Here is a 14,428-nt window from a genome sequence, read left to right as displayed (position 1 = left end):
TCAAAGCACATTCTGTTTTCTTATCTTGATGTATTCTGTTTGCACTTTATAATGACAAGTAGCCTGCCTATATGCATTGATTCTGTAGTTATTTACGTATTTAGCATAACTCTAGCCTTGAGAGTGTCAAATGCAGGCCTCTGAGTCACAGCATGGGTGTCTTCTGTGTACTGGCAGTGGTCACACATTCAGCTGACTGCCGCTGCCTGACTGGGATCTTTACTAGTCCATACCGAGTCTGTTGGCAGTTTCAACGGAGCAACTGTCGTTGGGGTTCGGTACATTCCATTTCTGTGGAATTTATTTGTTATACAAAAGTTGATGAAAGTGGATTTTTGATGAAGGAGTGCACATTGTTTAAATTCTCGGTAATAATTTCCAAAAATCTGAAGAATATCTGACAGATCTGTTAAAATTTCTGAAGATTTCATAGTAATTCCTTAAATTCTGACAATAGGTCAAAATTTCAGTGGATCTCCAGAAATTTCTGAAGATCTGGCACACTGCGCAGAGCTCAAAAGCGGTTGTGCCAAATCGAAATTCTGTCAATCCGCTAGACTGGTCTTAAAAGTGGTAAAAATCCGCCTGATTTTTCAGCCGAAAAACCCGCCAGACAGGAGATAAAAAAAAAAAGAAAAAAGCTAGATATAGAGTAAAAGCATAAAAAAACTCCCCACCAGATTAGTTTTAAAACCTCTAGGCCTAGCTTTAGCGTGAAAACTCCTAAATTGGCAGAACTGCTCACGAGAAGTGAGGGAGGAAAGCAGAGCATCATGGGTAATCACGTGACAGCTGAGGGTGGTCTTATACTTTACCAACGAACGAAAACAAAAACTGCCGAACGAGTATTCACGAACGTTCATGTGAGCATTCATTCATATTCTGGGACCTTCGTAGGTGATGGAGGCTTCAATATCTCCACTGTTATCATTTTCGTGTCAGAAAATCTGTCAAGCTAGTTACTTGTACTGGATTTGACATCTCTGGGCTCTGGAAGGAAGTAATGATACACTGTACGAACACTTATTGGAACTTACATCTGAGCTAAAACAGGTTCGAATCTACTCTCTAGATCTAAAGGGTATTCACTTAACTCAGTCATTTGGGGTGAATGAATGGACGCCCATGATTGTCCAACACAACAGGGTAAAAGTGGGCTGGTAGGGTTTGTGGGAGGGTGGTGGGATAGCAGTCAGTGTGACTATCAACCACGGGTCGAATGCTCAACGCACCCTTTGTACTGACTGAAAGACAGAGGTCGTTACCATTCCGTATCCATTGTTCACAGCGCTTCTCATGTCTGGTATGGCAGTGACTGTCATAGTTACACTGCAATGTATGCAATATATGGATGTAATAAAAACAAATAATGTACAGTCGCCAAACTTTCCACCTGGGCCACCCAGCCGCGAGAGGTGGGTAACGGGTGCTGGCAACAGTGTATCTGTTTGTTCGTGTGTACATGCTCGACGAAAGTTCGGATCATCAACTCTCGTGTTCCGTAGTGAATCTCAGAGTTCATCCCAGTATTCGGTCGACAAGTTTTAGCCGATAGAATTTCAAAGGAACTTCTTGAAAGTATTGGATAATGCGAGTATTGAAAACAAATAAGCAAAAAAATCTAAAAGACCGCATCTTCACATATATTACATATTAATAAACGTGTTCTTTTTCATTATTACATGATAATCCCATGGCTAAATATTGTCTACTGAATACTGGGGGGAAGAACCGTCGTGAGACCGGCCCTTACGGTAGAAAAACTGATACCGGTGTCTGTCTGTTTTGCATTTCGCCAGTCCTGGGTCGGTCACGATTAAACCTATTGAAATACCATTCTTGATCCGAGACATGATTAGATAAGTTAGGTCATTAATCGTTACAGTGTTACTCATTGGGCGGATATTACCTTAAACTATATAGGAGAGATAGGAACTGCAGATGTCGGAGGTTGAAACTCGTTCGTTGAGGCAGAATACTGCCTCGAGTCAGCTAGTCATGAATAGACCGACGTGATGTATCCATCCCTGAGATTATTATATTATATATTTATATCATAATATTATATATATTACCTTATTATAAATTTAATATAGTCATATTTATTTGGTCTTGGTCAGCCTGTGGCACAACAATTTTCCGTGCGACCAGCTTCATGCTGGTTTAGCCGATGGGAGAGCCGCGTTACTCCTGAGACTCAATTGGTAGAGAGGTGGCCTGCAGTCCTACCAGACCCGGGTTCAAATCCCACTGGGGCAGGGAACAGTTTAAGGATTTGAATTTCATAAAAGTCAGACTTTACTGATCTACCAGAAGACCCGCCGACATGTCGTAAGAATACCCCCTTTAATACCAGTACACCAGTCCTGTATGAGACAGCCCTAGAATGTATTCAGTATGGACGGTGGGTGTTAGCGCCGAAGTGGTGACATGCAGAGGTGTGCGGTACGTAGGAGGACTACTGGGCCTTGAATGCAGGGTGTGAAGCCTATGCCCAGAGTCGGACACACACAAAAAAAAAAAAAAAAACTTCGTACTCAGCCATCTACGGGATGAACTCTGACGGAGGTTCACTACAGACGAAGAAGGTTGATGATTCGAACTTTCGTCGAGCATGTACTGTAAACACGAACAAACAGAGCAAAGATACAGGGATAAAGAAGAGGGGGCAATGAAGACGGGAGAATTGAGAGGTGGGTACAGAAGCAGGGAGAAAAAAGAGGAGGACATAGAAGTAGGAAGAAAGAAGAGGAGGGCATAGAAGAAGGAAGAAAGAAGAGGAGGGCATAGAAGAAGGAAGAAAGAAGTGGAGGGCACAGAAGCAGGGAGAAAGAAGAGGAGGGCATAGAAGAAGGGAGAAAGAAGAGGAGGGCACAGAAGCAGGGAGAAAGAAGAGGAGGACATAGAAGCAGGAAGAAAGAAGAGGAGGGCATAGAAGCAGGAAGAAAGAAGAGAAGGGCATAGAAGAAGGAAGAAAGAAGAGGAGGGCACAGACGCAGGGAGAAAGAAGAGAAGGGCATAGGAGCAGGCAGATGGAAAAGGAGGTCAAGAGAGAACACAGGAGGGCAAAGAAGCAGGGAGAAGGAAGAGGAGGGCATAGAAGAAGTGAGAAAGAAAAGGAGGCCAAGAGAGAACATGATTTAAAATTTTATAATAGAAAGGGAATGAATATGAAAGGGATAGGTGAGCCAGCAAACTACTGAATGTGATAATAGGAGGAGGAGGGGGATTAAAAAAAAAATGCATAAAAAGGAGAAAAGATTAATATAAGTTGAAATGAGAGGAGGAATGAAGACGATGACACGGAAACAGGGCTAAATGAAGACTGAATCAAGTAAATATTTTCAGATGGCGAAATAAGTATGGACTTGGAGAGAAGACGAAAATTAAAAATATAACTGAGTACCAATGAAAGCGGACAAAGAAATAGGGTTAAATGATGAAAGAGGTAATAAAAATGCATAAAAGAAATAATGCGAAGGTTTCTGTCCACGCTGAGCTGGCCTTAAGACGCCTGCGTTATCATTTGACAGATGCGAACTACAATCACCAATAAGGCCAGGCGAAGACACACGGGAAGGTTAAGGGATGGTCTGGATCAGGTGGAAATCAACGCGATCTGAAAACGTCCTGTCATCAGTGAAGGGAAGAGTAAGCCGGTAAGAGAGACGGGTAAACAAGGAACAAAGGTGTGTGTGTGTGTGTGTGTGTGTGTGTGTGTGTGTGTGTGTGTGTGTGTGTGTGTGTGTGTGTGTGTGTGTGTGTGTGTGCGTGTGTGTGTGTGCGTGTGTGTGTGTGTGTGTGTGTGAGAGAGAGAGAGAGAGAGAGAGAGAGAGAGAGAGAGAGAGAGAGAGAGAGAGAGAGAGAGAGAGAGAGAGAGAGAGAGAGAGAGAGAGAGAGAGAGGTTCCAAGATGAATACGTAACACGTCAGATGACTGTCCAAGGAAGATTGGAAAAAAACAAGGAATGAGATCACTAGTACGGGAAGAAACAAAGAATGTCTTTCTCTCTCTCTCTCTCTCTCTCTCACACACACACACACACACACACACACACACACACACACACACACACGCACATGCACACACGCGCGCGCGCGCAGTCAACATTGTGAACGTGTAAAACAACTCATACCTCGCATGTGTCACTTTCATAGTGCTTTAAATTTATTTCATAGATGAGCATGTCAACTGAAGCCCTCGGTGCATTCCCGTGGAAAGCTGGGGTTCCAAGGGGTTTCTTTGGTCTGATGAGTAAATATTTTGCTAAAAACGTACCGGTTATATATTGAATGTCACTCCTTCCTGCTGAATGAATCCCTTCCCCATCTCACATACAGTAGTAGAAAACTATCGCGGTCGGGGTGTGTCGTGTCGGGCCGGGCCGGGTTATGTCGGGCTTCTCATATGACAATTGGCCTAAACAGAGGATTAATGAAGGATAAGTTAGTGGCGTGTAAGGTGGGGATGGTAAAGGCTGGGGTGTGCAGGGTGAGGAAGAAAATATCTTATGTGCAGGGCGAGACAGGAAAAGCGTCTTATGTGTAGGTCTTGCGTGTAGGGTGGGACGAGAAAAAAAAAAATCTTATATGTAGGGTGGGACAAGAAAAAGGTCTTAGGTGTAGGGCTAGGGAGGAAAAAAGGCTTTAATTAACGCGTAATATGAGATAGGAAAGGGATATTACGTGCAGCGTGAGGTATAATAATGCGACATATAGGGAGTTAGGAAGGGAAAGGTTGGGACGAACGTAAAATAATGGAAAAGGAAGCTTAGATACCCATAAGGTACAAAAAAAAAAAATGTAATGCATGGCGATACAAAAAAACAACATTCTCTCCGTCCCACTCCTCCCCAACCCACCTTCCATCCTCTCCTTACCCAAGCACCCCACCATCCTTACTCTCTTTGTCCCCACACCTCTCCATTCCCCTCCCCCTACTATGCTTCCCCTCCTTACCCCAGCATTTCACCCCTCCCTTCCCCCACGATCCTTCCCATCCAAACTCCAGTATCTCTTCCCTCCTCTCCCCTCCACCGTTTCCCCTCACCTCCAGTCCTTCCTCCTTTCCTCCCTTCCATCCCGCATTCCCTCAACCTCCGGCCACCATTTTCATACTTTCCAGTCACGTAATAAAAGATTTGAATCTTCTAAAGAGGAAATTAAAACTTGTACGAGATATATAATAACGACACTCAACCCCCCACCCCCCCACACACAAACACACACAAACACACACACATACAAAAAATATGTCAGTCACCCTTTCTTTAATTCGACAGTGCAGAAACACTCCTTTGTAAAGTGATGGAAGGATACTATGAAGGGATTGGATCAAGGTACGGTGTATAAAATTTCTAAAGACATGATAATATGGGAGGTGATAAGTACTACACAAAAACTGGTCAAATTACACTAGGGGTGAAGGACAAACTGTACTACCAGTAAAACGCCTTTGTCGGCGAGGTACGAGCGAGGCCACTTAAGTAAAAAAGTATTGAAATGTGGCCTTACACCCCTAGGATGCCTACAGTATATTGATAGCTAAGTACCTACCAAGTTTCATGCCTTTACGACAAATTGTCTGGCCTGTGGCCCTCTTTTGAATATTTTCGACATGCTGCACTTGTCACGTTCCACGTGCACAGCCTGGGTGTGATGAAACTTGTCGAAAACAAATCCTAAAGAATTGGCCTATCCTATGGTATAAACCACGCTGTGATCGGCCCTGTGATTGCTGAGGTACAATTTTCTCAAAAGCATTATGGTTGGGCCGGGCTGGGCCGGGCCGGGTCGGGCAGCTAATATGTGAGAAAAAGTCACTACTTAGAGAGAGACTCGCTAGGGCTTCGCCCTCACTCGTAATTATTGACATACGTCAGACGTAGTAAAGCCTTCTTTCTTCAATTCGGCTGGGAACACGTAGACGGAGCTGCCTTAAAATGTGGAAAACTACGATACAATACAGATATCTTAAAGTCTCACGGGTTAGTATCTTGCTTTCAGTATCCAACTAAACACGATGATATCTGAATAACAAAAAAATTGAGTATTTTTTTTTTCTCCTCCATTTAACGAAGATTACTGCTGGCCGCATTATCGTTAAGGACCTAATAATGTAAAATATAAAATTCTATTCCTTCTTTCCTATGAAATTTCCGTGACTTCTTTGTGTGTGTGTGTGTGTGTGTGTGTGTGTGTGTGTGTGTGTGTGTGTGTAGTTGTCCTTCCTATTTCTTCCTGTCGACTTCGCCTGTTGGGATTGGAGGATGATGGAACCGTCTTACAGCACTATCCATAGCTTGGACATATGTGTCTCCACCTCACACATTATCTTTCCACCTGATATGCACTGTCTCTCCACCTCATATACACTGTTCCTCCACCTCGTATACACTGTCTCTCCACCTCACATACGTTGTCTCTTCACCTCATACACTGTCTCCACCTCACATACTGTACACTGTCTCTACACCTCACACACACTGTCTCTCCACCTCACAGACATTGTCTCTTAACCCCACATAAAATGTCTCTCCACCTCACATACACTATGTCTCCACCTCACATACACTGTCTCTCCACTTCACATATACCGTCTCTCCACCTCACATACACAGTCTCTCCATCTCACATACACTGTCTTTTCACCTCATATACACTGTCTCTCCACCTCACATACACTGTCTTTTCACCTCACATACACTGTCTCTCCACCTCACACACACTGTCTCTCCACCTCACATACACTGTCTCTCCACCTCACACACACTGTCTCTCCACCTCACATACACTGTCTCTCCACCTCATATACACTGTCTCTCCACCTCACATACACTGTCTCTCCACCTCACATACACTGTCTTTTCACCTCATATACACTGTCTTTTCACCTCATATGCACTGTCTCTCCACCTCACATACATTGTCTTTTCACCTCATATACACTGTCTCTCCACCTCACATACACTGTCTTTTCACCTCATATACACTGTCTCTCCACCTCACATACACTGTCTTTTCACCTCATATACACTGACTCTCCACCTCACATACAGTACACTGACTCTCCACCTCACATACAGTACACTGACTCTCCACCTCACATACAAGGTCTCTCCACCTCACATACAGTCTCTCCACCTCACATACACTATCTCTCCGCCTCACATACACTGTCTCTCCACCTCACATACACTGTCTCTCCACCTCACATACACTGTTCCACCACCTCACATACACTGTCTCTCCACCTCATATACACTGTCTCTCCACCTCATTCAAACTGTCTTCCTGATCACAGCAAGACGTGTCTCTAATAACTCAACAACCAAAGAGGTTTTGGTATAGTCTGTCTGTGTACTTTCTCATGTGGCATTCAGTGAGAAGGCAGCCTCAACAAAACGACACTGATGAATCACGGTGCACTTCTACTTCTTGGTCTGCTTGTCTCGCCTGTCCTGTCTATACAGAACACACTAACACCTTCATCCGAACGCCGGACATCACAGCTTCCATCCAACACATATTCCCTCATGCCCACCAACCCACACCCATGAGCCCCTTCCCACAGCACTTGCAAAACGGCGACACCTGGGTCACTGGTATAACTCAGTACATGACGAACGATTGCAGTGCAGCGAGACAGGCATGGGGACAGAGGTTTACCAAGAGCTATGAGGGGAAAGGGAATGTGTAAGGACCAAATTCTGGTGGCAGAAAACAAAGAGGAAGAGAACATTGCTGAAAAAAAGAGTACCGCAAGAAAAACGGACAGAAAGACTGGGAAACTTCAGGGGATGAGGAAGGATGTTACAGAATAATAAAGGAGGCAGGAGTGTGAGGGATGACCGGGGACGGGGGCGGGTGTGATACTGATAATCTTTAATAATCAAGTGTGGTGTCCCAAGAGCAAGCAGGAGCTATCTTGGTTGTACTCTCCTGGTCCCATACATACAACACTCCTGCCCCGCTGCCAACACCATCAGGACAACGCGAGCAGACAAGACTTCTTACAAACCCAAGACTAAAGATTTCTATTTAGCAAATATCTTCACACATTTAGAGCGAAAGCAGCGAAGGCAGTGTTCAGTACCCCTGACCACGTTGCAGCCACAAAGTTACTGTACGGTCGGGCTGGCTGTGACAAGCACAACCAGTGATACAGACAACAGAACCCAAATTAATGTTTAAGCTTTACAGTTACTCGTTTGTCATTATTTAACTATAACACCAACACCTGGGGTGTTTGTGTAGATAAGAGGGTATCAAGGCGAGGTAGGAACCATCATTTTGGCAATGTACTTCGTCAGGGATAATAATGTACAGACGTTGGAACACAACCGAACAAAGATTTTCTTGATACAGTTGCTCCTCACAAACGAATGAAATCAATTTACAAAACAATACACCCGATAACAACTCCAAAGATCAACCAAACTTCCCCCCTTCCCCTACAAACACACAGACTACTGCTTGTTGTCATGAGCGTCAGGACGGATTTACAGAAACAGCCCAGAGAGGCAGTTCATTTCAACTTTTTCTGCTGTAATTTGTGTGACGAGGGACAACTTAGGTGAAGGAGAGAGGAAATGAGGGGAAAGAATGAGAGTGGGAGCCCCTGCGGTAGCAATTCTCCTGTCGTTTTACCAACTCAGGCAATTAAAACACTTTGTTCATCCATCTTTCCTGAACACCATTTAGGCTACCCAAGATTTCATCATAAGAGTCGACATTAAAAAGTTTCTCAGTCCATCTAGTCACATTCAAACCCACGGCATTTATTTTGCAACCTTCGTCGTCGCTTTATTCCATTTTCAGTTCATAATTCAAACTCAACGTCATGTTCAAGTCAATGTTGTCCACAAAACTTAACGACATGTGTATTCTTCTAGCTATTCACCCTTCAAACTTGTTTACTTTATCACATTCCCACCATGCAACTCTGCATACATTCCTAAGGTAATGGACAACTCTTCTATACCGCTCTGACTCATATCTGGTGTACCTCTGACACTGCCCTTGTTATTATGGACAACATACTGGCAGCGAAAAGTTTACGGCACAGTGGAGTTAGAGTGAGGGTAAAAATAAACAAACCACAGGTGGTGACATAAATGACTATACCCTTGTTCATCTAACTTGGCCTGCAATTGCAACCTCTCCATCTTGAATGCTTGGTGGTAACAAGAGATTAACCCTAGAATATGATGCTAGTCACAAGGAAGTGCGATGGAATGGGCGTAGAGGCATAGCATTGTCTTTTTCTGCCACAGAGCTACGTGCAATAAGCCGCAATAGGGCGAAAGTTTGGGCAAAGTTTGCATAAAAAGAATAATGTCTAGGTGGTGGAGTGGACAGAAGACAGACGGGAGGAGGAAGAGACGGAGGGATGATATAGGGACATAAGAGGGCAGTAATGGAGTATCATGAGAGATTTGTGTACGACGGTTCTGATCGTAAATGAGATCAATATGCGATCTAAAATTCCGATTTATATTAAGGCACATATTATTAGTGTGTCTTACTACTCGGTATACTAGGCTTGTATTTTTGCATATTTTAGTATATACTCTGTCACAGCCAGCGTGTGACTGTTGGATATGTAGATTCATTTTCATGCATCAATGTTTCATTAGTTCTCGAGTCGGTATTAAAGTTAAGTTCATTTTCCCAATAGGAGGTGAGGAGGGATTTCACCAGCTTAGAGTCGTCAGTCACCTGGCAGCCCTGCCCTTGCTCGGACTAACCACCACCGCCACGAGTGTCTAGTGCAGCTGTATACCGTTCCGTGTGATTCTACTTTGGAATCGAGTGCAATTGAATTTATTTGAGAAATTGTTGCAGTGCTGTGAATCGGTGATGATTTCAATTTATTTAGTAAGCTAATGGCTGCGGTCAGTGAGGAACAGAAAGGTTACGGTCGGTGGCGGGAAGGTGTGTGGTGGTCCGAGGCTGGGCCGTGCTCCAGTGACTCCCGACTCAATCATTCCTTCATTATTAACTTTAACTTAACGTTAATATACAAATTTATTTGATATTCTTGTAATATGCATTTAAGACTCTGTTTCTGCTTAAGTATACTGACTTTTAATAAGAATAACGAACTTTGAGGTTATTAATTGTCTGAGGTACCTTTAACAATGGCAGAGGTGAAGTGCTGGTTTGAAGTTACCCGACATTAAAGACAAGTAATTTATTTGATTGTAAATATTGTGAATATTTGTTTTGAATATATAGATATGAAAACTTTACTTTGTTTGATGATACCTGTGTTTGCCTGGTCAGTAAGGATTTAGTGTGCAATGATGCAAAGAACCTTATAAAACTCTATTGATAATATTTCTGGGGAGCATATTACTGCTCGGTTAAGAGTTTTATGACAATTTGGCGACCGTGACAGGACAAGGCTTACGCAGGTATTATTTGGGTTATTCTAATTTAGTATTTGTTATTTACTATGTCTACAAAAGAATTATTAGATTTAGGTCGTGAATTAGGTTATGAGGGTGATCAACTACACGCGTTTATACGTGAAGAACAAGCACGTGAACGTGAAGATCGACAACGTGAACGTGAAGATCGACAACGTGAACGTGATGATCGACAGCGTGAACATGAGGCACGTGAACGAGAAATTGCACACGCAAAAGAAATCCAGGAGCGTGAGGAGCGCGAACGTGAATGGCAGAAACAGGAACGTGAACATCAGGAACGCGAACGTGAGCGGGAACGTAAACATGAACGTGAAGAACGTGAACGAGAGGCCAGTGAACGTGAAAAGGATAGACAATTCCAGCTCGAGCATGCTAGACTACAGGCAATGAATAGGCATGACTCTATTGTTAATACAGCACCACCTGGTCTTCGAGCGAAAGGTCCGCAGTTACCAGTGTTCGATAATGAAAACGACGATATAGATGCCTATCTGCGCCGGTTTGAGTTGTTTGCGAAGACTGCCGGTTGGCCAAAAGAATCATGGGCGGTCCTTATGGGTTCATACTTAAAAGGAATTGCCTTAGAAGTGTACTCTCGTTTAGGTCAAGATGAGGTGGGGGATTATGAGAAGGTTAAAAAGGCATTACTGCTTCGGTTTGAATGTACAGAGGAAGGTTTTAGACAGAAGTTTCGTTCAGCTCGTCCACAACGTGGTGAAAATGTGGCTCGGTACTTAACTCGCCTGCGTAACTTCCTTAACCGGTGGATTGAACTATCGGAGCACTGTGAAAAGACTTATGAGAGTGTAACGAACTTATTTATCTCGGAGCAATTTCTGAAAATGTGTGGTAAACCTTTACAAATGTATATTCGTGAGAAAATGCCTCTTTCTTTCGATGACATGAGAGAGAAGGCAGAGAGGTATGCCACCGCCCACGGAGGATTGTACCAGAACGCCCGGACCAATAGCCAGCACACCCACAAAGGTCAGGAAGCAACCAAGGACGATGGAGACTTCAAACGAGCAGGAAGGTCTGCTTACACTACAACTTTTGGTAAGGGGGTGCAATGTTATAAGTGCAACAAAGTTGGCCATAAATCCTATGATTGCCCTACCAAATCAAGATATAATGATAGTAAAGAGAAAAAGAGGGATGTATGTGCGCATGCAGAAGTATTGGGCTGTGGACATGTTGTAGAGGTGGTGAGTGCACTAGCAGCCATGCCAACTACACGAGGTACTATGTGTGGTAAGGAGGTGGAGGTACTACGAGACACAGGCTGTAGTACAGTGGTAGTGAGGAAAAGCTTAGTACCACGGGAGTGCTTAACAGGGAAACATTGTTTAGTTAAGCTGATAGACTCCCAAGTGTGCAAGTATCCCTTAGCTGAAATCACCATAGTCTCCCCTTACTATTCTGGTAGAGCTGTCGCTGTGTGCATGGAGACTCCTATATATGACCTCATAATTGGCAACATTGCAGATGCTACACCGCTCGTTGATAATGATCCTTTTAAGGAAAAGGTTGTCAGTGCTGTGGTGACCAGGGCAGCAGCGAAGCACACCTCCCGACCACGACAGACACTACGAAGTTTTGACCTAACAGACCAGCTACGGATGACTCCAGCCGACATGAAGAAGGCACAGGAAGAGGACGTCACCCTGAAGCGATGGTTTGAGAAGGCCCAGGATGGAAAGTGGTTAGACAAGAAGGGTAAGGCAAAGGTAATTATGGAAAATGGACTATTATATAAGATATATTATGGTGATGAACGAGAATTCAAACAACTAGTCTTGCCCGCTAAAGTAAGAAGTGCAGTAATGAAAGTAGGACACGAATGCATGTTTGGAGGACATCTTGGGGCTAGTAAGACTTTAGGAAGACTTCAGCAAGATTTTACCTGGCCAGGAATGGGAGAAGATGTTCGTCGACACTGTCAGTCATGTGATATATGCCAAAAGACTATACCTAAGGGTAAGGTTGGGAAAGTACCATTAGGAGAAGTACCCATTATTGATATACCGTTCAAGCGTGTGGCCGTAGATATTATAGGACCCATACAGCCTAGGAGTGAGAACGGGAACAAATATATTTTAACACTGGTAGACTATGCTACCCGTTATCCTGAAGCCACAGCATTACCCAACATCGATACTGAACAAGTAGCAGAGGCCCTAATGACCATGTTTTCCAGAGTGGGAGTGCCTGAAGAACTGGTTTCAGATAGAGGGTCGCAGTTCACCTCAGGAATGATGGATGAGGTTCGACGTCTACTGTCGATCAAGCACCTTCCTACGACACCATACCACGCAATGGGAAACGGCCTGGTGGAAAAATTCAACGGGACCGTGAAGAGTATGCTCAAGAAGATGTGTGCCGAACAGCCCTCATCCTGGGACAGGTACCTGCCGGCAGTGTTATTCGCGTACCGTGAGGCGCCCCAGGTAACCCTTGGTTTCTCACCCTTTGAACTGTTATATGGAAGGACAGTCAGGGGACCAACCAGTATTCTGAGGGAACTGTGGGATAGAGAAAAGGAGGGAGAAGTTCGCACCACATATCAATATGTTTTTGAATTGAGGGAGAAGTTAGAAGAAACTTGCCAGCTTGCTCATGAGAACTTAAGGAAGTCACAAGCCAGATATAAGTACTACTATGACAAGAAAGCTAAAGATAAGAAATTTAAGGTAGGAGATCAGGTATTGCTCTTATTGCCAACTGCCCACAACAAACTCTTATTGCAGTGGAGAGGACCTTACAAAGTTGTGGCACTGAAGGGTGGAATGGATTACATAATTACCATAAATGGCAAGAGCAAGACATTTCATGCTAACATGTTGAAGAGGTATGTCTCTAGGCCTGATGATTCCAAGGTCAGTGCAGCGGTGTGTTCTGCAGCTGTAGTGGAATGTGAGGAGGATGCCGACCTACACAAGCTGATACTACCGAGCCTGGATAGGAAGGAAACTTGGAAGAACGTGCACATCAGCCAGGACCTGACTTCAAATCGACAGCAGGAAGTAAATGACTTATTACTTAAATATGATGACGTAATGTCTGATATACCTGGCCGAACGTCAGTCATTGAGCATCAGATCAACTTGACTAATGAAGAAGTAGTCCGTTCAAAACCCTATAAGATACCTTATGCATTAAGAGCTCAAGTCAAACAAGAAATAGATGATATGTTAAAGATGAAGATAATTGAACCATCTAACTCCCCATACTCCACTCCCATGGTTGTTGTTAAGAAACCTGATAACTCTAACAGAATTTGCCTTGACTTCAGGAAATTAAACAACCTTACTGTGTTTGACAGTGAACCAATGACTGACCCAGATCAGATATTTGCAAGTATTGGTGGTAATAACTTTTTCAGCACGATCGATCTCAGTCGTGGTTATTGGCAGGTACCCTTAGAGGAGGGAAGTAAACAGTATACCGCCTTCCCCACAGATAAGGGTCTGTTTCAGTTCACTGTATTAGCCTTTGGATTAGTTAATGCCCCAGCAACTTTTAACAAGTTAATGCGTTCAGTATTTAAGGGTGTTTCTGGGGTTCATCACTATTTGGATGACATTCTAATTGTGTCTAAGACCTGGACTGAACATCTGCAGATACTTGGGAATGTACTGGATAGACTTCAAAAGGCAGGATTAACGGCAAGACCTACCAAGTGCCACCTTGGTATGTCTGGGACACACAACTAGTGGAGAGACCATGTGGCCAATGGCTGATAAGGTGGAGAAGATAGTCAACGCGCCTGTACCCACCACTAAGAAAGGACTGAGGTCATTTTTGGGGTTAAGTGGCTACTACAGAAAATTCATCCCGCACTACGCAACCATAGCATCTCCTTTGACTGAACTAACCAAGAAGACTCAACCGAATAAGCTCGAGTGGAGAGAAGAACATGACTATGCTTTCAGGCGCTTAAAAAACCATATTTCCACAAAACCTGTTCTTGTTCTCCCCAACCTACAGCAGGAG

At 43.8% G+C, this 14,428-nt stretch overlaps 1 protein-coding gene across 1 annotated transcript in view; it reads left to right on the top strand.

The window, feature by feature from the left end:
- LOC145407508 (uncharacterized) overlaps nucleotides 1–14,148 on the top strand; it is a 28,456-nt gene extending 14,308 nt beyond the window's left edge. Inside the window, exons 3-5 of the mRNA XM_080278436.1 lie at nucleotides 7,472–7,694; nucleotides 7,910–8,090; nucleotides 10,609–14,148. Coding sequence (XP_080134562.1) covers nucleotides 7,472–7,694; nucleotides 7,910–8,090; nucleotides 10,609–14,148 — 3,944 coding nt within the window. The remainder of the gene's footprint in view (nucleotides 1–7,471; nucleotides 7,695–7,909; nucleotides 8,091–10,608) is intronic.
- The last annotated feature ends 280 nt before the right edge of the window (nucleotides 14,149–14,428 follow it).

This window comes from Coenobita brevimanus, chromosome 73, assembly GCF_032717465.1.
Source record: "Coenobita brevimanus isolate Jiangsu-jjx chromosome 73, ASM3271746v2, whole genome shotgun sequence".
Taxonomy (NCBI): domain Eukaryota; kingdom Metazoa; phylum Arthropoda; class Malacostraca; order Decapoda; family Coenobitidae; genus Coenobita; species Coenobita brevimanus.
The sequence above is the reverse complement of the archived record's forward strand: the minus strand, read 5'-3'. Positions and strand labels throughout refer to the sequence as shown.